Below are 24,370 nucleotides of genomic sequence, written 5' to 3'. Positions count from 1 at the left end.
ACTGCATGTGTGTTTTGAACTAGACCTGTAAAGATGGTGCATTTTCCATCACATGGTAATTTCTAGAGATTCCTAGGCAAAAAACAAAAATGAAGTGCATTGGTGGTAGTCAGCCCAGACCTCAAATTCCTGGTGATTCCAGGAAATGACCGTGGCGTTGCCGAGCTCGCGGTCCACACCGAACGCACGCATCTCCCCCTCCAGAGCGTCCCGTAGCTCCTCCCTAGTTTTAAGGTTCCAGATGAGGTTGGAGCGTGCATGGTCGAGCTGGAATCTTTAGAAATTGGTAGAAAATATTGGGGTAACTTCATTCAAGCATTAGCAAATCTACTAATGCATAATTTAAAACATAAAAAACCTTAGGAAAGCATGGACAAATGCAGTTCCCCTACAGAATATATATGCCTGCTGTAAAAATCTGAGAAAAGCAGGACATTACACAGACACATCAAGTTTGGGTTATTAGTAATAAAAATGAGCTACCTGTAGTAAAAAAGCTCCCAGTTTGCTTCAATCTTAATTCTCTGTCTTCTCTTTCTCAGGATGACAGGCTTTTGGTTTGGATTCTGAAAACAAAAACAATAAAACGTAAAGCTTGTTTTAGGTTGTAGTAATAAACCACTGTGTGCAGCAATAGATCTCCCACTTTTTTAAACAAAAACTGAAGATGGAATGACAAGTTTTAAAAAAAGAGAACAAAAATTTAACATTTTGGGGTCAATTGCCCATTCTTTGATACATAACTATTTTATGCCGTCTATTTAAGAGTTTTCCTGTAAAAAAAAATATTTTTTATTTAATCAACCTGCTGTTGCTGCACACTGCTATTTACTTGGCCAAAACATCGCTACACTTAAAAGTTCTCAGCTGTTGGGATAGATTATGAATGGTAAACTAAAATCTATTAACATTGATGGAGTTTAAACTGAAATGCATAAGTTTAAAATCTTCAAACTGTATGTTTGTTAGGCAGCTGTATGCCGATTACCTGAGCAGATAGCCCCACTAACTAACCAGTTAATATAACTTGTTAGATAACCCAGTGTTAGTCTTTGAATATATTTATGACACATGGGATTTTATCATATGCAGTATGAATACTAATATATGATCAACAGCCATAACTATTGTTTTTTTTCTTTTTTTTTTTCAGTTCATTTATAAAATGCCAGTTTTACTATTTAACCAGTGAGAAAGTAAAAACAAAAAATGGATTTTGTTTTCTCATTCCTTCCTTTGGGTGGTAGAACAGTCCTTCAGCTGCTTCTTTATTCAGGGGTTGCTGCTTAAAGCCATTAGTATCTGCATGCAGACTTTCAGCTTTTATGCCAATGACTTTCTTTTCTGAACCAGGAATCGACCCTGGGATGTCCTACAGACAAGTTCAGGACTTTAACCACTACACCACAGTATTTTCTGAGCCTAAAGGTGTTAATAAAAACACTATTTATTTTATTTCATTTCAGCAGTAATTAAAGAAATTGTCAAAAATATGATTATTTTTGATATATTTGCAAATTGATAACTTTACAGAATATGAAAAAATTTACTCAGCAACATAAAAACAGCTAAATTTGAATGTATAAAAAGAAAGCAACACCTGAAAGTAACAGACCCCCATTTCTTTATTCAATTAAGGGATAAAAAAAAAAAGAATACTACTATATGAATACAGATAAAACCTAATTGGAAAATCTGATATTAAATTTAAAAGGTAAGAATATTAACAACAATTTTGAGGAATGCAAACATATATACTACAAAAATCTAGGGACTGATGTTTCATAGATCAATGTTTATCACTTTAGCTGCAGTCAAAATATTGGAAAGCAATTAGACTTGAATGAGATAAAAAGTGGTTTCTTTATCCAGCGTTATAAAATGTACACAAGAGACGAGAAGATGACAGACATTATAATGATTGGTTTCTCTGCGCTGATTGTTGTAATTCATGCATCTGAAATGTCATGTGGCAGACGGCTGCTTTTTGCATTTCAAACATTTGGATAATAGATGCCCAGAGGACTGCTTTAGCACTGTTTTAGTTAGATTTAAATTGGAAAAGTTGACATTTTCTTTAAGAACCCAGAGGGGAAAATGTTAGAATATTTTGGATAAATTAATTAGGATTTTCACTCCTCTTCCAAAATTATATAGAACAATTATTCTTTCCTAACCTTATTGAAGCTCTGCCTTGATCCTCTGATATTGGAAAGAAAAAAAAAAAAACACTAGAAACTTGCTGTTTAAGAATATGTAAAGAGATCCTACAGCCCCTTGTTGAAGCTACAACGTTTCAAATAAATATACATAATTTGTTTTTATGTCTTAATCTCACTTTGGTTTTAGTTTTGTTTAAATACAATTTTTTATTAATGTTAAACCAAAAGTATAACTCATTTTGTGTAAACTGACTGTGGTTTCATCCTTCTCAATAAAAAAATAATAGATGCCCAAAAAAACCAACAAACAAAAGTTGCAAAGGGGTGAAGTGATGAGCACTTGAATGAGAATGATAGTTAGGTTAGATAAAATGAAAGCAAAACAAATGAGGGGGGAAAAAACTCAAAACATGTAAGAATGTGCATCATTAAAAGGGGGAGAAAAGCCATAAAACATGAAAAAATATACTTTATGCAAAAGCATATCACAAAGATTTACCTGGGTGGTAAATGTACAGTAATTATGTACATTAAGTAATTCTAGATGCATGTACTACATTTAGTGTTTCTTTAAAAAGACATAATTTAAGATGGTCAAGTTTTGAAGAAACTACAACTTTCTGTTGTTTTCAACATCAAAACAACATTCATCAGTCTGAAGAGACTCTGAATAAAAAGCCTTGGTGTTGTAAAGGAAACATTGAACTTTGTTTACATTTAAAAAAAATATGTGCATAGAAAATTATCCAACCACTTACATAAAGTAGTGTCTTCTATTATGAACCCAAAACAAAAAGACACTGAAAACTCTACAATTCAGACATTCAATGTAATTATTTTAAATAAGTCATTTTGCAACATTCAACTAAATTATTCCAGCCCTAATAGAAAAACATCCTACATATTTGGAAGCATTTAATACTTTGTGTTCGTTCACGCTGGGCCATTAACTCCTCTAACACAGCTTATTGTGCCTCTAAATGCTAAAAGCAGAAAGTAATAAAAAATCTTTTTGGTTCACTGCTTCTCCAGTTTTTTTTTTTTTTTTTTATAGAGACCAAAAGTCTTTTCCAAACCAAAGGAAAAACATTAAACAAAACTGATGAAGCTCCAGGAATGAAAAAGTTCTGCTGGGGAGATTCACAGGCTTCTCTGGGCCTGACCTGTTCAGACAGAAGCACTGTCCTCTTACAGACTGGATGATTTCTATAATTTTGATTTATGCCCCAACAATCCAGAGTTTTTGCAAGTTTCAACCAACATATTCAGTCAGTGTTAACAGAAGTACAACACCGTCTCCTTTACGGTATTTATTTTCTTCTAGTTCGTTTCCTTTGTTTGGATACTAACTGGTGACTGGCAGAACAAAAAGGAAGAAAAGGACCAAAATGTGACAAGAAAGATGGAAAGTGGTTTGTTTAGGAAAAAGACGAAAAGGGACACATGAAATCCATTGGTTAGTCCTACTTACCAAGTTGTTTCTGTCCTGCTGCATTGTTTGACAGCACAGAAACCAGACGTGACAAGGGGGAGGGAGGGATAGAGACAGAGAGGTTATTGTTCTTCAGATCAAACAGATCAATCACAACAAGGGTCATAGGTCACTACTTGGTGAATATTAAACAGATTGATGTGCTAGATTTTTAATATTCAGAAGGTGGAGAATTTTTTTTATCATGACAAAACACACTTAAAAATTGAAGATATGGATGCATGCGATTGAGGAACACTGAAAAAAGCAAGTAGATTCAAACTTTTTGTGCTGAATTACAATTGGGAGCAAAAGAAAATTCAAGCAGGAGCGAGAAGTCAGATTGTTGGGGAAAAAAAATTTGAAAGAAGAACTGATTTAAGAGGCAAAGATTAACAGGAAAAGTGAACCAGGGTTTAATAACCCCGTTTCAAAGAGACCCACCCATTCACTCATTTCCTGCAAACACACATATTATAGCACCACAGAGCAAAGCTAATTTTTAAATTTTAAACTTAACCTCATAATAATGCCTCCAACAGACAGCACATATATTACATGAAAGATAACTTTCACATTGAGATACTCTGTAATTCCAGCGTCAGGCAGCACCAGAGCAGACACTGGTTTCATGCAAAACAAGCGAGTTTGCCTCTGCATTCTGCAGCAGCGTTTCACATCAACAGCAGGAACATCTTAGCAGCCACAGACCAGCTTTAGTAGCAGTGATTTGTCTAAAAAGCAAAAGTTAAAACTGCGCAATAATTAATAGAAAATAAATATTCACCTCCTTCTGGGCGATGCCCATTTTATCTCTCCAGTGCATCAGTACCAGGTCAGCTTTCTCCTTGGCAAACTTCTCCACCTCTTTGGCTGCTTTACCTGCAATCCTTTGCCATTCGGGCACCTTGGAGCGATTAAGCTGATCCTACAGCAAGGAAGAGAAAAAGAATTAACTGCAAATAACTATCTATTCATTTTAAAATACATTAAAAAGGTATAAGAAAAATATTTTGTTTTTTTAAACAAGCAAAATAATAGGTAAGGTATCCAGACAGAATAGTTTGAGTGTAAAACTGAAACCATCTAAAGGGGTAGAGCTGTATTAGGCATTTTATAATACATAGGTGACACCACTGGGTGGATCTGTAACCCTAAAGGGGGTTACAAACGTTTCCTGCAAACATGCTAGTTTGTAGTCATTATACAGATGGGGTGTCATGATGGAGATCCCGGGAGCAACTTTAAGCTTAGCTGCTCTTACAGCAGAGCACTACAGTCTGTTTGTCTGGATGAGAGCCAATCTACCTAAGAGGCTTGCAATAAATACCTGAACCCAGCTTCGTCTGGAAGAGTTCTTAATAGAATATCTCAACAGAAGACTGTTGTGAAAAAAACCCAAACATTCTAATGGAAATCATGTAAGGAAGAAGTGAGCAAATTTCACTTTTACTAAAGGCTCTCTGCACAACTAAAGTCAAAAAGATTGGTGGAAGGATCAAGTTCCTGCAGACTGATTCTTACTACCTCCAAAACCTGTTTCTTCTATAAAGACTTCTTTAAGGAGTGCAGAAACGATTTTTGTAATAACCAAAGTTATTACAAAGGAGATCAGAAATCAAAGCTAAATAAAAAAAAATAAAAAAAAATTCAATAACAATATTATACATTTAAGCTTAAGGTTTGTCCTTCAAACTTTTGGCTTTATTTTCAGTTACCGTTGGCTTATTTTTCTTTATATTTTCATTTGAGACACTGATATGAGTACAACTGTCAAGAGCAACCAGTTCTACACAAGAAAAGCATAAATATGGTAAAAATGATATTAATACAAATGAAAAGCAAATACCGAAGCGATTTTGAGATTGTCCCGAATGTGCATTCTATCCACGTCTTTCTCTGGAACTGGGTCAGGACTGTCCAAGTAAGCCAGCAGGCCAGTAGGCTGGAAGCACAAGTGTGAATAAATGTAAGACAAAAAAAAAAGAAAAGAAAAAAGAGCAACAACTACTAGACATAATCTCTTGTCAACATTTAGCATTAGGTGTTCAGAAGCAGACCAGGATTCTCTTGAGGAGGTTCATGGCCACAGGGTTTTCTGCTGTCCACAGTCCAACAAGGTGGCGACTAAGCTGCCTGAAACAATGGAAAAGATATTTATGAGTATCAATGAAAAAAGTAATAAAAAAAAGCTAATTTAAATGCATAAAAATGTTTATTTAAAGTGGACCTGTTTGTGAGCATCCGCTGGTCCATGCTGACTGTGAACAGAGACGTGTGCAGATGTCTCGGCAGGGCCCCTTCACTCAAAGCCAGCTCTTGCATCTTGGTGGCAATTTCCTTGTCTCCTTCCTAAATTTAAACATTTAGATCAATATCTGGTTTAAAAAATGACCAAAATGTGAGAATATAAGTGCACTAAACAAAAAAACACTTACCTCAATAATAGCTTTCATAACTAGACCTGCTCCTTTGACAATTGCCATAGAGGGATGCTGAGGATATGAATAGGGAGATTCAAATCAATTCAACAGCAACAGATATATGTAATAACAAAGAACATGCATTATTTTAAGCCTTGGCTTTGCTACCTGGAATAGTTTGAATAATGTTCGTCCATTGGAGGCAACCATCTCCAGCAGCATATCAAACTGCTGCCCTTCAGTGGTTTCACTGTAGGGGGCGCAAAGGGCAAACGTTAAGAAGTCCAATAAGGAGCTGATGACCAAAGCTCCAGTTCCATGGTCCTGGAAAAATAAAAGAGGTGAAAAACTTTAGAAAGAAAACCCAGAACCAAACACCCAAGCGACACTTTTTAACCATGCCTGAGTTTAAGCTTCAGGAAACCTCCTGATGACTAAAATGATAATTACCACATTGGTGATAAATTTTTCAAGAAGATTTTCCAGAAACTTCTTGGAGGAAAGGAGAGATGCCTTGTTCTGCTGCTCCTGTCTCAGGTCATAGTCGTCATGCATGGGCTACAGAGAAACAATGAGATCATCTTAACAACAGTAAACTAAATCACAATCACAAATTAAGAAATAGAGATCCTAGTAAAGCGATTACTTTAAACAGTCCTTTATCAATAGAACAGCAGAGCAGAAGCATACAGAGACGGATATTTTCTCCTTTTATTTCTAGACTATCCTGGGTTCTCTTTCAAACGTCTATCTCTTCAGTTCAACCTACAACGTTTTAATAGAAGTTAGGTCTGAGGATTGAAATGCTCAAAGAAAGTCAATTCTGTCTCTGGTGAACCAGTTCTGAGTGATCTGGCTCTATGATCTGGACAATGATCCTGTTAAAAGAGGCTAAAACAATGCATTGCTTGCTAGCAAAGGAAACCAATTCTGTCCTTATGTACTCAATCCAACACAGTCTTGGTATGCTGTTAGTCAACATCAAAAACAAACTTTTTTGTTTGTCTTCGTTTGGTACAGCTTGCTTCCACACTCTACTTTGTGCAAGTGGACTATAAACAAATGGTTGATGCTCCCATTGGATAGATGAACTAGGGAGGAACAAAGCAGAGACCAGACAATAGAGGAAAACTATCATGGTAGTCGTAAATTCTAAAGAAACTCATTCAATGCAGGTTTTAAAACCTTCAAATTTGAGAAAAGAGTTGGCAAATGTGTGCTGTTACCGAAAGATGCTCTGACCCACAACATGCTGTTGGCACCTTTGCAGAGCAAGATCAGGAATGACATCACTGCATGCACTATCACTACTGGCGCTGCTACGGTGGCTTAAATCCAAATGTGTTTATTTCTTAGGTCAGATTGAGACAGGTTCATAGTGACACTTGGAATAAACTGTAGCAGAACCAGTTTTGAAAAGGACTGAAATCTCATTAAAAGGTGAGTTCTTGTCAGGTTGTGTGGTCTGATCTTGGGTTACTTGTGTCGACTCATACCTGCACCAAAGGTTTGTGACCGAGGTCAGTTTAAAGCAAACAAGGAAGTGAATGAACCCTAACTCTAAAAAGGTTCCCAGGCAGTAGAGACCAACCCACACTTTACAAATCTTCTAACAGTAATCATTTCTCCACAAATTCACGCCTTCTTTGACCCCCCCTTCCCTCCCCTCCCCTAGTGTTTGTTACCAAATCTCTCTTCCTTCCAGTTAGAGTTTTCACTTATAAAACTCTGCACATTTAGAAGGTACAACATGCCCAAAAAACAACTGGCGGGCGTGTAGGCAGTTTGACGGTTGCTAAGGAGACTTGTTGACAAAAAAATATGTCTTTGCTGCAGCTCAGGGTAACATAAGAGATCATATCCCCTTTACCATCCAGCTTCATGCGTGGTTTTTGAAAGATAAGCCCGGGTTCTCGCGCAGCCTTGGCGGTTTCAGTTCCAGTTACTTTTCCATGACTGTAAGAACAGCCAATTTTAAGCACCTATTTTCTTCTAGCTCAGCTAAGAAGATAAAGAGTTAAATAGTTTTTTCCAGTTTTGAAGGTTCTCTGTAACAAATTTACACCACAAGGAAACTACAATTCAAAAGTTCAAAGATGCAGAGCTAATTTTCTCAACAGACAAATGTTGTGTGTAAAGTAATCAAATAAAGTTAGATTTCAGTAAACTTGGTATCTGCTGTAAATACAATTTATAGAAGCGAGACGATACTTACACACATAAGAGCACAAAGCATGTCTATAGCAGCATGAGTCACACCGTTGTTGTTCCTTTTTAAAGCTTTGACCGTTTTTACTCCCAGCTTTTCCCTGAACCTGAGACACACAAACACAGTCAAAGATTTAAATCAGCACAAAAAAAAATTTACCTTGCTTCACTAAATTTAACAGTTTCGTTTAACAAATATAAACGCAGGTCAGGGGTTGGATACACAAATAATTCATTGCTTCTTCGGTGACTTGTTGTTTCCTTTGCTTACAGAATAAAATCCAAATATTCTAAATGGTTTTTTTTTATGAATCTGATGGGAAACAGCAAGCTACCGTAGCAATGAATCTTTCAGGGATGCCAATTCTGGCTCATCAGCCTCACAAGCTACAAGAAAAAAATGCTTCCTCTCATACATCTCAGTGACCCGAGAAAAACACAGACACTAAAATATATTTAAAAAACAGAACGAGCTGAAAACAGAATGGATGTAAGCAAATAATTGTTGATGTAATTAAAAAATTAAGATGAAGGCATCAAAGAAAGAAAAAAAGAAAACACTGACGACGGTTAACAAAGACGTATTAAGACACATTGTTAGGCTGACGGAGAGCTCATGTCTGACTTGTTTGCCTAAAGTTTTCGGAAGAAAGAACGACGGATGATGGCGAAAGAGACGGTGGAAGGTGTGTAAACATAAAGACAGACAAAAGGGCAGACTGAGATGCATGGATTGATATTTACGTTGCATCTGTGAGTCCAGACCCTTGACCAGACCTTGGAATAACAGAGCATGCTTGTTACCAGCAGCTCAGCACAGACAGGTTTTAATAAAAAAAAAGCAAAAAGAGGACATTTGTGCTGCACTCTTACTTAGGCAGCTGGGTGAAGGCCTGGAAGCCGGCCTTGGAGGCCACCAAGCGTCGGATGGCCTGGAAATGGCTTTCCAGCTCAGAATTCATAGCTGGCAGTTCGGTCTCCTGGGCTAGGAGGGCCAAGATGGCGTTGTTGATGAGCTTCTCTTTGTTCTCAGAAAAAAGACCCTACAGCAAAAATTAAAACATAAAAATAAAAAAAACAGACAGGGCAGATTCAGTCTGATTTCAAGCTGGAGAGAATCATAAAAACTGATCGCACTCACGTCCTGGGTAACTGCATGGAGCACTCCACTGTAGGATATATTGGCATTAAACCTGAACACAGCATCTGCAAAGTTTCCACCTGAGAAAAGCAGAAAGGTTTCAAAATGTTAAAAAGCTGTAAAAGACTAGATACGCTTTATAAATTAAAAGTTGTTGCTTTTTTTTTTTTTTTTTAATCAAATCCGTTTTGTTTACATCTTGTGTGGTTTTTTTTCTATAATCTTTTTGCTGCTGTAAACACCAAAATTTCCCCATTGTGGGACAATAAAGAGATTTTCTATTCTATTCTATTCACATGCAGAGGTTTACATTTTGAAAGTAATCAATATTCAAAACATTTCATGAACTAAACCTCAAAAGAAGGAAAAAAATGCTCTGGGCGTATATTATTTTCTAAAGAAATGTGAGGGTTTAGCAGCACTTAACTTTAACTTTTTACACAGGTTCATGAAAAAATCTATAAATCTGACTTTATACTGTCTTAAAGTTAAGTTTTTTCATGTTTTTTTCTCCTAAAGGCACAAAAAACATAACAGTTTTGCACAGTAATGCACACGTTTTACAGAAAAAATGTCTTAACTCACTAGGAGGCGCTGCCAGGAATCTAAGATGCAAACTCTCCACCTCCTCATCCACCGGCATGCTCAGCAAACCCCACCTCTGACCTCTCTGCGTGGGGGCCATCTTCACACATACATCTCTGTTGCCCGATGCTCGGACTCCGTCTAAGAGGCTGGCTAGAAGGGAGTCCCTGCACAAACGATCCAAACATAAATCCAGATAAATGAAGGAATGGTAGCTTACATGACAGGGTGTAAAGCAGATTGACGGCAGAGAGACAAAATCAATCTATGCAAAACACTCAAGGTTGTAACTCTACTGCAAACAGAAAAAGATTTTTTGTTTGCAGACCTTTCAGTGGAGGTGTACTTCCTAATCTGGCCTCGGATGAATTCCACTGTAAACACCTGAGGGTTGTCTACGTCACAGATGAGTGCAAATACCTGAGGAAACATGAGTCCATCAGCAACTCAGAGTTAGAGGTAAAAGCTTTTCTTGAACATCACAGATTCTGTTTTATTTACTTGGATCATGCAGCTTATCAAAATGAAGAAGATCTAATCCAACATTTAGATGTTATCTTTAGTAGTAAAAGTAAACAACAATGTTCAGGAATGTCTGTTTTTTATGATTTCATCATTTGTGTTAAAGCTCACCTCTCCAAAGGGTTTGATGGTGACTATGTTGTATGAAGCAGGATCTCGCTCCACCAGACATGTTTCTGTGAGGGCAAGGATACGCTTGACGGGCTCCTGGAAGGAACAGCAAAGCACCGGTAATAAAGGTCAGAAGCAGCTGAAGTTACAACAAATACTAAACCAAATCAATCCTGGTGCAAAATCAAAACAACCCTATTAAAAATAAGACAGAGGTGAAATTATTTAAGGAAAATAATCAAGTATAAGAGGAAATAATGAATGTTTACGAAGCTGTTAGACAATAGAAATCAAGTAAAAAACCCAAACATCCTATCTTCAGGATTAGAAATCTGTCTGTATATGACAGGTACAAAACACTGAAAAGTATAATAAGATAAAACCTCTAAATCTCTGCAAAGTACATTTTTTCATACATTTGCATAATAAGCTCATTCACTTTGTGAGGAGATTATTCAGCCTGGCCTATCAGGCGAAAGTCAGTCTGGTAAGGCTAATTACTCTCTGGTCCAAAACAATCCAGAACAATTAAAGAGCACAGAAGGTGGGCCCATAAGGCAACAGAGCGTTTCTCAAACCATGGCTGTAAGGTGAATTCTTTTTTAACAATGTCATTAATTATGTCCCAAAGGAGCCGTTTAGCCAAAAATTTTAACAACTAACTGCAAGCACTTTTCTTAAATATAGAAAAAATATGTTTTTTCATCACATTAATGATCTGATTGGTTCTAAACTGTTTCTACTGACTGTTAGACCCACTTTTAAAATCAGGCGGGAGAGTAATTAGCATGTGGTAAAATGATACCTTCCTTTGGGTCTAAATGAGCAAGTGGTACCTGAATAGAATAAGAGCCGAGTACAAAGTGGGCAAGGTGAGATACACTATGATAGTAAAGGGAAATATAATCATAATTTTTTTTCATTAAAGGGTGGATTAAAAAACTTTAAATTTGAAAAAAAAATTAAAGATACATTTAAACTGACCTGTTTGTTTCTGAGAAGTTTTTTTTTGTGAAACATAAGCACATTCGTCTTTTACTTTAAGCTGAAAATTGTTGTACATCTACAATCTTCACATGTGGCCACAATCCATCAGCTGCTTCCTGTTTTTAGATACTTCTGCTTTGCTGTTACTGGTGGACATTATTAATCATAAACTAACAAATAGTCTGGAAAAACCAGCAGAACTGTCCGATTATGGAATAAATTGGTTCAAATCTTATTTGGTTTTGCAGGACAACCTTTTCCTAATATGTCAATTAGAAATCGGAGCAAACTAAGGCCAAATGTAGGTTCCTCCATGATTCTTCCTCTGGCCAGTGGCCACTTAATTCATTACATGCTCAGCATAGCTGAGATTATTGAGAATTACAACATATCTTACCATACATATTCTGATGAAACAAGTTAATTTCTCTGAGACCACATGAGTGCAGTCTGCAACAGTTAGTGTTTCCAAAATGACAGCTTATTCAGATGAAGAAATTAATCGTTTATTTTTAAACCTCACTAGAAGAAAGGATTTTAGCCTCATCAAGCAGCGTCCTGAGTCAAAACAGGACAGAAAAATTTGGTGCATGCTATTCGTTTCAGTAGGTTGGAGTGATGTCATTGCAGGTTTGGCAGCCAAAGCTCATAAAATGCTGCTTCACTGTCGACATCAACACCAGGCCACAATACAGCAGTCCTTACATCTTACATCTCTGAATTTTTAATCCCGTTGATCATTCTAAAATAAAACCTCCATTAATGTTGGTTGTATTGATTAAAATTCAATAAAACTTTCTTGCTTTAGAAAAAAAGACTACAAGCAAACTAACCGGTTTTTATAAAATAGAACTGATAGGAGGTCAGATGGATTTTGCACATTTCCTACCGGGTGCCGTGTAGTGATCTTCTGCACCACGAACTCAGCGAGAGAGGTGATGCTCTCGTCTGAGCTGTACTTCCCCAACCTGTCCGTCACAAAACCCTCATAGGTCAGAGCCTCCTTCCTCAGGCGTAGCATGATGCCGATGTAGTTTCCGGCATGTTCGATGGCACTTCGGATGATTTCATCTCGATGTTCAGAGGCAAAAAGATGCTGGGAAAAAAATAAGAGATGGCTTAAAAGCTAATAGGATCCTAATTTCTTTAAAAAAAAAAAAAAAAAAAAAAAAAAGATAAAACCTGATAGCTTAGCACATAACTAAACACTCATTTACAGTTTCCTGATACGTACTAGTCTGCTGAAGCCACCATAAACGATGCAAAATCCTCCCTGGTAGTCAGAAACCTCCACAAAGCCCTCTATGTTTCTGTAGTCGTAGGAACACACCACCCGGTTCGTCTGAGGGTCGATCTGGTCGATGCCTCCAGGAGTCACCTCTAAACACACGGGCTTCCGTACATCGCTCCAGTGTTGCTTGTAACAGTTGTAACGCTGTGAAGCATTAGGGACACAGATCATGAAACTGGTACTGAGAAAGTTACTACTGTGGCAGAAAAATACATCAGGTCAGGATTCTTTGACCCACATTTCCTATTATTACAGCTTTAACCTAAACACAGAAAATTAAGGTCCATAAAGGTCAAAGATTAATATCTGATTTACCAACTTATTGAACCGTTTTTCCAGCAATATGTTTCACCTTTCTGGTTTCCCAGCCTTCTGTCTGGGAATCTGACGACGTAAATTTAGCTTCACTAATAGAATCTCTAATAGAATCCACAATATTTGACAATCGCTTTAACTAGGGATTGACCAATACTGGTGTTTTTTAAGGCTGACGCCGATACCAGTTATTTTTTATATCAGTCTTATCGATACCTTAGTTGAGCTACTAAAATTGTGGCTGGTTCTCTAAATTAATATTGCTTTTTCTTCCTCCATTTACGTGCTAAAATGACACAATGACTGACCGAATGTCCACCCTTACCACTATGTAGGGCACTATATAGTGGTTATGTCATTTTAAATGACTGTCCGAACATCTAGTGGATGAAAAAGTAGTGGACTCGAAATTTCCCACAATGCACCTTGAGCGGGAAGCGAAAAGTAGTGATCATCTGTCCAAACGGTAAGTTAAATGACCACTATAGTCCACTATATAGTCCCCGCTCTATATCTGATGCTGCTTTGCCTCATGAATTGTAAACTTCACCACATTATGATCTTCTAGCAGCACATCATTTTAGTGATTTGGTTAAATCTGGTTTTAAACATAAATATGTTTTTCTGCTTAACACCAAGACAGGGGTAGTGAGTTTGACTTCTTAGTTAAATATCATTACTTACCCTACCAGTTATCTTGCCTTCTGAGAACTCAGTTCTGAATCTCTGCAATTAAAAAAACAAAAATTAAACACTCATAAGGGATAATCAAGCCAAAGTCTAATAAACAGGTTTTAAAAAACTAGCAACTTGTTCTTTGAGGAAACATTCGTTCCTTTAGTTGATAAGGTAAAAACAAATCATCTGCCAATCTATAATATTGTTTTAAAACCAATTTCCCCAATATGAATACTGATGACAAAATATGTTTCTCCTAACCAGGGCTTCTGTCAGTAGCTCCGTTCGGTGCTCCGTTGAGAACTTGAGCGTTTCTGACTTCTTGCCGCTGCCTTTGCGGAATGTGAGGCTGAATTCTGTTCCTTGACCTTTTCCGACCGGGCCGATGCCACAGATGTCCCCATAAGGCCACTAAATAATGGAAAAAGCAAGCAGTGCATAAATCAACACATCACTGAGTAAAACAGCTACCCTTCCAAATTAAGACAAACTAGTAAAATATCAATAGGGAACAGACTAATAAGAATTTTCAGGGGACTTTAGAGCTGAAGGTACAAATCTCTTGACCTACTGATATAGAGATACGGTTTCCTAGACTTTCGGAATAAGAAATAAAAATGCAACCAAGCACTAGATATTTAACTACTGAGATCCAATGGGCTGTTAATATTACCAGAGACGGTGTGTTTAATGACAGCATAAACATCAAACAAACAAGAAAAATTTTGCTGTCCTTTGCTTCGCCTTCTTGTTATCTGTTAAAAGTTTTGCGCTCTTTTTTAGCCGGAGTGAATCCAGACATGTCTCAGCATATGGTAGCGAACGCAGCTTTTTTTTAATGACTTCTTACATTTATGTGCTTTCTCTAAGCACGTTAGGAATAAAGGAGGGTATTTAGAGAGAAGGAACATTGCTCACAATACTCTGGATTATTGACTGATCAAAAACTCTAATAACTATCATGACCTGCAGCAATATTTACGCATTGTTTCATAATCTATAAATCACTTCTTTTTATTGGACTCCATAGATCAATTTCCTGAAACTATAAATGATGCTGCCTTCTGTTTGAAAGAGAGGCAAGGAAAGGAGTTGCATTATAGGTATTGATTATGAAATATAGTTCATATTCTAACCTGATCAGCACTGAAACCTTTACCAGCAAGCTGCAGCATACTAAAACCTTAACATGTTTGGGGGCTGGCCGCAGCTTTCATTGCACAACTAATGCACTCCAAATGGATTTTTAATAGTTAAAATGGAGCCGACGGGCTCAGACGAAGGCTCCAGCAAGATTGAGGGTTTCTGTAGGACCTGATTAGTATGTACTGACCTGATTTGTTACTTCTAGCGTGGTCGGGTTGTACGTGGTAATGCCATGCGTCCCCACTGAAAAGACTCGCTTGTATCTGCAACACAAGAATGAGATGAGTCAGAAAGAGCTGAACTTAAAAGCAACACCTACAGGAGCACAGGCCTTTATTCAACCTCAGCAGAAAACATGGAAAATCCATTCATCTTTTAGTTATCATGTTTAGTTACAAATGTGATGGCCTTCCCCGTAGAGTCACAATGCTGATGAAAGTTTTATTCCGTTATGATTTATAATGAGTGGTTGTATTAGGGCTGGGCAATAGAGCAGAATACTGTATCACTATTTAAGCCTCTTATATATGTTGATATCCATACATATTGATTAGTGTTTTGTTTATTCATAATAAGGAGCAGGAAAAAAAAACAGAATTCTAATTATAACCCTAACTATGTTTAACACAACCTTTAACCCTTTAAAATATTTATAAATATGTAAATATAGGAATATGGCCTTAAAATACATCACAATATTTTGTGATACCTGTCTTTATAATGATAGAATTAATGATTCAAATTCAATTCATTTTAAATTCAGTTTGTTTATATAGCGCCAATTTACAACACGTCATCTCAAGGCACTTTACAGAGACAATTCAACCAGATCATACAGTCAAACAGAGTCAACGTTTTCTATCTAGGGAAAACCAGCTGACTGCATCGAGTCGTTGACACAAAGGCAATCCCTTACACCAAGCATGCATGTAGCGACAGTACAGAGGAAAACTCCCTTTTAACATGAGAAAACCTTTAGCAGAACCAGGCTCAGTGTAAGCGGCCATCTGCCGAGGCTGACTGGGGTTCAACGAGACAGAAGCAGAAATCGAAAAAGAAGCAAAGCAAGATCAAAACACTCTTCATTAAATCATTAAGCCAGGCTTAGGTAAACTGTGAAAGCATGCCATAGCAATCATAGCCCCACAGTCACAAACACTACTCTTGAAAAAATATATAAACTAAAGATAAGCTTCTTCAGGACATTAGCTGCATAAAAAGTGTAATTTATATTACTAAACCTCCTGAAGGAAACGCAGTTAATCATATTATTTAAATCTGCCAATGCCAAAGCAAAAGAAGAAAAAAATATATTAAAAATTAAATTTACAGTTATCATCAACAATTCTAATTAATCGTTAAGACGATAAATCAAAATTTTTTTCAGGTGTAGAAATTTATCATGAAAAACTATAAGATAAATGTCAAGCCTAAATCCAACCTCACTTAGCTCGATCCTTTCCACTGCATACATCCCAAAGAATGCCCCGTGGTTCTGGATTAAAGTTTAGTGAAATTACAGAATATTTTAGCAAATATATTTTATATGGATACTTATAAATTATCCATTGCAAAATATATTGATATTGAATCATTGCCCAGCTCTAGGTGTAACGATTATGAATAAGGATAAATTTATTTATTCCATATCAAATTAATTATCAACTAATTTCATAACAACCAATTTAGAGCAGTAATGAAGCCAACATTATATGTATGGGCTTTTCATTAAAGATGCGTCAGTAAATATGTCCCTCTCCAGCAAACTTTAAATGGTTACATTTTGTTTAGTCAAAAAGAAATTTCTAATTATTCACCTCGAGTATCAGATCAAAATCTAAAAAAAATAAATAAATAAAAAATAACAATGAACAAATAGTGATCAAGGTTTGAAAAATAAAAAGGTCAGTAAATGCTGTTTTGAAGTCGTTTGATTGACAGATGGTTCCATTTTTGTCTTCTTTTAGTATTACAGTGGCTAAACAACCCTCAGGTGTTCTACTGCCACCAACTGGTAAGGAAGGTTACAGCTTCATCAGGGTTTTTTCCATCTGTACTTGTAAATTTTTGATTCGTAATTGTAGTACAAATCAAAAATTCATACAAGTTCAGATTTAACTTTGTAACTCGTATTCAATACTTCTTACCTTATATTCTCACAGATGAAGCATCTGATGTCACATGTATGTATTATTAACAACAAGGAAAACAAATATAAATCGAAGATTTATTTACATCTTTTGACATACATTTAACAAATGTACACTATTAGCACAGATGGCATCACTAGATCTCAGTTTTGACATCCATCTTTGTTTCGCTCATTTCCAAGCCTTCAATGTGCCAAAAACATGAAACAGGATACAAAGAGAATGACTAACATGCCGCCAACTGCTTTAATTAACACTCCACTAGTCCTCCTCTGCAGTAAAGGCAGTAGAAGCTGTAATCATTTTAAACGTTTGTCACTTTCTCTATCGTTTAAGTGGGAAAGTTAAAGTCTTGATGTAGGCGACCTAAGCTGGCATGAAATGAGTCATTACTGCTAAAACAGAAAAAGTGCTGGTCTGTCTCACACACATAGAAAGGAAGTGTGAAACGTGTGTGTAACAGAGCGGGTGCCTGGGGTGGTTGGGAACCAGCAGCCAAATCGAAGCGTGCTTCGTGGTTTGGCAATAGTTTCACTTGGCATGCTTGAATAAATCATCACATTCTGCCGACTGATTTGAAAAATGAATCATTTCTAAAGCTTAAATCTGAGGAAACATGTAAGTCAGGTCAACATGTATGATTTTTTTTTTTTTTTGAACATTGCTACATGAACAGAAAATGCTGACCTGGCATATTTCCTTTTTGCACATCCTCATTAAGCCAAGACAACAGGAGGTCTGGTGGAGAGACCGTTAAAGCAGCTGTTGAACTGCTAAGGAGCAGAGTGTGTGTGTGTGTGTGTTGGGGTGGGTATAATTGAGCGGCTACTTCAACAAAGAGCATTTGCAGCTGAGGCTAAAGTGGCTGACAAATACAAACAGACAATGACCTAAGGGCGAGGCTAAAGCAGAACATTAGGCTCTCCTACACCCTGTAAAATTACTCCAGAGCACCGTCATCACTGAGCTGATCATACAAATCAGGTTTCATCTTTTTGACTGATTCAAGTTCACAGACAGGAGCATCAAAATAGGTGGATTTGTGCAGCTGCTAGGCCAAGGGGGTTGAGATGAATCCCTGCTTTAGGAGATAGAGAAATTAATTAAGAAATACAGCATTTGTCCTCCCCTACACCTGCTGTGCATTGCCGGTCACCTTCTCCCTTGCTATAAGCCAGAGAGTAAATAATTGGCTGTTTGTAAACATTTCCAGTCGTTTAAAAGAGAGACATTGATTCAGTGAAAATGAAGTTGATTGACATGTAAACTAAAAAAGAACATCATATTCTGCACTATATGTGTTTTTATTATATAACAAATCTCAAAATGGTGGTATCAAATCAGTCTCCAAGTTAAATTGCTTCTAATTAAAACATAACAAAACTAAAAACATAAAAATTAATTGGTTTTAAATGTTGGAGTAAGTACAATGAAGGCTGCTATTTGTACTGTATTAGAACGGTGCAAGGCAACAATAACTCTAGTGTGATCTGATTTTTTGGCTGATTAGAGAAAAAACAGACTTGATTGTTAAGTTAATATCTAAATTTTTCTGTTCTGACATCAGATTCATAGTGTAGCTGCTAATGGACAGAAAACCAATCAGATTCTTAAATTGCACCTGTCCTTGTTGGGTTGCATCTGGTTTGGAGATTTAGGGGCATTAGGTCTGAGACCCTGTATGTCCTCTCTTGTCTTGACCTTGGCTCAGTTTAGCCTGAACCGAGTGTAAGCACAAAGCTAGTTAATTATTCATACTCTGTGGGCTGACTTTCTATTTTTGGAACAATGACAAAATTCAAATCTACTCAATTTCTTTAAGAAGATTAGCTAGAAGCATAGTTTGTTTTTGTTTGATCTATTTACTTATAAGAGCACAAATTATAGCAATAAACATCAAAGTAAAGAAATTCCTGCTTCAGACATCACAGCGCAGCTTGAATTTATTCAGTTCATTCGCAGCATTGCTGCAACCAATCAGACAGAAGTGACGCTGGTGTCTTATATCATTTATAAAAGTGCAGTGACTCAGATTTGCATCCACTGTAAGACAGGAAAATCAACCTGCAGAAACCGGACCTACCTCAGTCCCTCTAGCAATCATTACTGCCCTTTCTATGCATGATAGCCTCATTCAGCACCATGTTGCTGTTCAGATTCACAGAAGAGCAGAGGCTGCATTCCTAACATTGCCCTAACTAAGACATACAGGAGTGATTAATAAATTCTGAATATTTTCAGCCCTATTCTTACTAACAAAACACTGAAACACAAAGAGACATGGCCTAACATGACTTTAAAGCTCTTCTTTCATTCCCAAGTTCCATAATAAATCACATTAAGCAGTTTCCTGTAGTGAACTCCTCATAGCCGCCTCTCATCTGAAAGCAAATGATTCCCTATTTAACACAAGTAACAAGGACTAATCTGCTTTACTGTTTGAACGCAAAACTAAAATACTGTGCAAAACTGAACAGTTTAACATTATCCACAAGAAAAAATTTAAATATCAAATACGAGAACGTGTTTTCAGTAAAACTGAAGTGCAACAACAATCAGCAGAGAATGAGAACATTAGAGCAGACTGAAATATAAATCTATAAAAACAAAAATAGATGATATAAAGCAAACCAAAAACAGGGATTCTACACATTCTAAGTCGAAGTTTTATTTTCCAAAATATTTCCATAATTATTTATCCTCCCCAGAGAAAGTTTGAGATATTAATGATTTATAATTTATTGTGATTTTATGGCAGATTGGACAAAAGGAAGCAAGGAGTGTTTCACAAACTGATTTATGGATAGCTAGTGCTTAAAGGAACAGACGGACACACAGATGTTTGCTAAACTTCTAAACCCAGATGGAGAATCCATTTTTTTCAGAGAGGGACAGGAAAAGTTATCCATTCAGAACACACACACATAATGACCCAGTAACTTCCAAGATAGTCACAAGACTTCAGTAAAGCACAATCACGAGCATAAAGAGCTCATAATTAGGTCTCAGAGACATGTAGCAATGTCTACAAATTTAATTATATCACTCATGGAGACAAACTGCTTGAAAGCATGTAAAAAATGTCATAAACTAAACAAAAAACCTCAGAGCACCATATTTCTCTTGGCTCTAATTAGCTGGCCTCAGTGGAACAAAAATAACTTTTTAATCCTCAACTAAAATCTGTTAGAAAATGAGATCATAATGGATTCATATGAAAGGAAAACATCCCAACCATTTCATTTCTGACCTAATGAAAGTGACAAACAGATCCACTGTGTTTTGTGTGACCTATTCATAAAAGTCTGCTCCACCCAAGCTGCAGCGTATCTGCCTGCATTCATAGTTTTACTCCACTTAATGGAACCACCGATGTTTGCTAAATCTAACCAACTGTATTACAGATGCATTAAATCTGGTTTCATTTTCGTTTCCCATCTCTGGCTTGTTCAGACTTGCCCACTTTCCCATATTGCTCTGGGGCTTTGCTGACTTTGTTTCTCTTCACAGAGCAATACTATCAGATTCCAATCAGTATGCATTTCACCAAAGCTGGGTTAGCTGCATTTTAGGTGAGACAGGTCCGAACACACAGACCAGTTTAGATGAATCAGTGTGTTTGTCCCAAATCACACGTCAACACTGAATTCTGTCGGATATGTCAGAGATTTTAGCAGGATCAGTGAGTGATGACTAGGGCTGGATAAAAAAAAAAAAAAAAAGATTTAATCGATTTTGAATTGATTCCTTTACATTTTTGCAAAATCGATGTCAATTTATAGAGACCCGCGTGACATTCACATTCAAATAAGCAAGAAAGATGCACTCAAGATGACTTCAAGCCAGACAGCTGCAAATATCACCAATAGATCGACTGAAGACATTAACAAATGGGGACTGACCAGAAAACACCCTGTAGTTGTTACAGACAATGCTGCAAATATGGTTTGTGCATTGAAGATAATGCAGCTAATGCATGTCTGCTGTGTCACGGCTGTTGCTCGAGTGAGGCTTCACTTTTTCACTTTTCACAAACAAGTTTGCACTTATGAGACAGTTTTGTTCACATCTCATGTTTAAACTGTCTGATTTACAAGTTTGAACTTTGTGTTTAATGTGACAGGAAAAAATAAAATACATGAGTATTTGGAAACACAGTTGAACAACTTTCATTGTTGTAAAAACAGATTGAATCGAAATTAATCGATTTAGAACTGTATGAATCAAAATCGAATCGATTCAGGACTTTGGCGAAAATACCCAGCCCTAGTTATGACTAGGGGTGTAAATCACATCCATCATGGAGATTCGATTCAGTATTGATTTCCTGACCCAACGATTCGATTATTTTCGATACTCAAGAATACACCACGATTCGATTCGATTCGATTAATCGGTTAATTTTTTTTATTTTTATTATTATTATTTACACCTTACAGGCTAAACAAAGTTTCAAGTTTGAAATAAATCAATGAAAGCTGTAATAGCATTATGCATTTTCTTTAGAAACAACAGCAAATAACAGAAGTAGAAAAGTTCCATCAAAAAATACTGCAAAAATACTGCACAATATCAGTGTAATGAGTTCAATGCAATACCTCGGCTCCAGAGAAACTGTCCAACATATTTTTTTAGAATGTAATAAATATACTCAGGAAAGAGAGATGTTGCGTAGAGAGTTAGACAGGAATAAAAATAAACTAGATATAAGGGAATTGTTTCAAAGGTAATCTGGGGATGTAGTTTTTGGGAGTATTTTTAATTTTCTAAGAAGAACGGGTATTTTAGGGAGAATATGCTGCAACAAACTGCTGTAAGAGTATAACCAGGAAGCGCGGTAGGAGGGCAAAATAGGTTTAGCGGAGGGAGAATTACGCCCAGGAGCAAATGGATAAAAATAGACTGGAGGAAAAAAAAACATGAATCGATTATCTTGTGGACGTGTCGATGCATCGGATCGTCGGCTTTTGGATCGATGCATCGATACAAAACGATTATTATTTACACCCCTAGTTATGACCCTGCTTATATTACTCAATGAAAGGCCTTAACGGGACAAAAACATTCAGAAAGCAGGTATCAGTAATATCATCTGGCTGAAAATGTCCATTCTATAAGGACAAAGTGCCTCTGTTATCTACCATCTTCAAAAAGTTTTAACACATTGCACACATCTTATTGAAGTCAAACTCAACAGTAAAGCTTTTAATCTGTGCGTAACAGACAAATAAATCACACGCTAACATGCACCGCTACACTTTAGCCAAAAAGGGCACTTATAGCAATGCAGGGCAATGCAGAACAAAACTAGCAAATATAGTCGTGTCATATATTGGGAATGTTTTAAATCAATTAGCACATAATGGTGAGGTGGCTGGCCTTTTGATAAAATATGAAACATTTGGTGTTTGTTGGTATTTAGTTGGGCTGCTCAGTGGTGCAGTGGGTAGCACTGCTGCTTTGCAGCAAGAAAGTTTCAGGTTCAATTCTCAGCCCGGGTCTTTCTAAATGGTTTGCATGGCTGGGTTTTCTCCGGGTACTCCGGCTTCCTCCCACAGTCCAAAACATGACTGTTAGGTTAACTGGCTTCTCTAAATTCTCCTTAGGTGTGAGTCTGTGTGTGGGTGGTTGCTTTTCCTTTTTGTGTTGCCCTGTGAAGGACTGGTGACCTATCCAGGGTGTACCCCACCTCTCGCCTGTAGACAGCTGGAGATAGGCACCAGCACCCCTCGTGACCCTGCATGGGATAATCGTGACGGAAAATAGATGGATGGAAGGTATTTTGTTTCCTGTGAAATCTTATTCGTTTTTAAGAGAACATAAAAGAACAAAAAGCATCAGGACGACTAAGGAACAGAGCAACGAGAAGCTTAAGTTACACAACTTTGAACATCTGAGCTACGATTAATCCATCATCCAGAAATGGACGGACTATTGAACAGCTGCAAACCAGTCTGTCCACCTTGACCAACAGGGCGGGGAAAGAAAACAATCCGAGAAACTGTGAACCGACCTATAGTATCTAGTGGAGCTATAGAGATCCATGGCTCATGTAGGAAAATTTGTCATCACAACAGCTTAATGTCAGATTGGAAAGACGAAAGACCAAAGCCTTGTTTTTAGTTAACTGGCCAAACATGTGGAAGAGGATCCTTTTATCTGAAGAAACCAAAAATCAAACTTTGTGGACTACATGTAAAAACACTGTGTTGTGTGCAGGCTTTTCTTAAAGAGACATTTTTATGTTTTTACTTAAAAATATCTTTACAGTAGCCTTTTTATTTGATCCTTTATGACTCAAACATCGTTTAATTAGCAGACTGACACCTCAGTAGTTCAGTGCTGATGCATCTATAAGCCTCGAGACTATTTTCCCTGAATTTACTTGGAGTCGGAAGTTCTAGTACGATTTCTGTGACATCAAACTCCACGTTAAATAGGTCTGACTAGCAAACAATCAAAGTGTTATATTCAAGATGGATTCTGTGGACACTCAGAAGCAGCTGGCATCCAGCTCAACTCCAACACTGATGACCTCTAAGGTGAAAAAAGTAAAAAATAAAAATAAAAAATAAAAAGTGTCAATTACGAGAGTTGACCACAGGTGGCAGTTTATTAGAAAACTGTCATGCCTTTTTAGGCTGGTAGGGTGATGGATGGAGCAAAAAAATAGGCAATCTTGGAAGAAAACCTGCTAAAAATGGAACCTTGGATGGAGGCTCACCTTCCAGGTGGAAAACTACTAAATACACAAATGGAGGAAGAATGGAATATAACAAAGTATAGTAATTTGATAAAATAGATCAAAGTCCAGATTTAAATTCAACTGAAAATTCCTGTCATCAATTAAAATCAATACCCACTGATCTGATCGAATCTGACCGAGCTTGAGCACAGAACAGTAAGCAAAGATCTCAAATATGCAACGCTGGAGGAGACAAAGCCCAGATGATTTGCAGATGCAACTGCACTGAAATCTGTATTAACCTTTTTTCTTTTAAACATGCATGCCTAGCCACAGTGGCATAAGATGGAAATTTGCTATGTTTTCCGTCTGTTGGATGCCAAAACCAAAAACTACCTGAGATTTGATGAGATTTTTGATAGGTATAAGCTGCCTCGCAACCAATTTTGGAGATTATCTAATTACGTAGATCGCTGTCTAAATGTCTGGTAAGGC

The 24,370-nt window shown here is 36.9% G+C and overlaps 1 protein-coding gene across 6 annotated transcripts in view; it reads right to left on the bottom strand.

Annotated features, from left to right (window-relative positions):
• Positions 1 to 24,370, bottom strand: part of dnajc13 (DnaJ heat shock protein family (Hsp40) member C13) — a 47,763-nt gene that overhangs the window by 18,123 nt on the left and 5,270 nt on the right. The window contains exons 3-24 of one of the 6 annotated variants that reach the window (XR_001481872.1): positions 15,228 to 15,303; positions 14,156 to 14,305; positions 13,901 to 13,942; positions 12,845 to 13,045; positions 12,500 to 12,706; positions 10,624 to 10,719; positions 10,319 to 10,410; positions 9,991 to 10,157; positions 9,406 to 9,485; positions 9,138 to 9,307; positions 9,009 to 9,041; positions 8,272 to 8,371; positions 6,507 to 6,614; positions 6,225 to 6,380; positions 6,072 to 6,128; positions 5,864 to 5,985; positions 5,694 to 5,769; positions 5,483 to 5,578; positions 4,421 to 4,561; positions 3,634 to 3,651; positions 484 to 566; positions 121 to 274 (exon numbers count right to left, since the gene is read on the bottom strand). Coding sequence is in view for 1 of the 6 variants with exons in the window: in XM_015395820.1 (XP_015251306.1) it covers positions 121 to 274; positions 484 to 566; positions 3,634 to 3,651; positions 4,421 to 4,561; positions 5,483 to 5,578; positions 5,694 to 5,769; positions 5,864 to 5,985; positions 6,072 to 6,128; positions 6,225 to 6,380; positions 6,507 to 6,614; positions 8,272 to 8,371; positions 9,138 to 9,307; positions 9,406 to 9,485; positions 9,991 to 10,157; positions 10,319 to 10,410; positions 10,624 to 10,719; positions 12,500 to 12,706; positions 12,845 to 13,045; positions 13,901 to 13,942; positions 14,156 to 14,305; positions 15,228 to 15,303 (2,392 nt within the window). In the remaining 5 variants the exon portion in view is untranslated. The remainder of the gene's footprint in view (positions 1 to 120; positions 275 to 483; positions 567 to 3,633; positions 3,652 to 4,420; positions 4,562 to 5,482; positions 5,579 to 5,693; positions 5,770 to 5,863; positions 5,986 to 6,071; positions 6,129 to 6,224; positions 6,381 to 6,506; positions 6,615 to 8,271; positions 8,372 to 9,008; positions 9,042 to 9,137; positions 9,308 to 9,405; positions 9,486 to 9,990; positions 10,158 to 10,318; positions 10,411 to 10,623; positions 10,720 to 12,499; positions 12,707 to 12,844; positions 13,046 to 13,900; positions 13,943 to 14,155; positions 14,306 to 15,227; positions 15,304 to 24,370) is intronic. The other 5 variants (XR_001481873.1, XR_001481874.1, XR_001481875.1 and 2 more) reach the window with 5 other exon arrangements.

Source organism: Cyprinodon variegatus, unplaced genomic scaffold, assembly GCF_000732505.1.
Source record: "Cyprinodon variegatus isolate N-32 unplaced genomic scaffold, C_variegatus-1.0 Scaffold762, whole genome shotgun sequence".
Lineage (NCBI taxonomy): Eukaryota > Metazoa > Chordata > Actinopteri > Cyprinodontiformes > Cyprinodontidae > Cyprinodon > Cyprinodon variegatus.
This window is presented reverse-complemented; position numbering and strand designations above follow the sequence as displayed.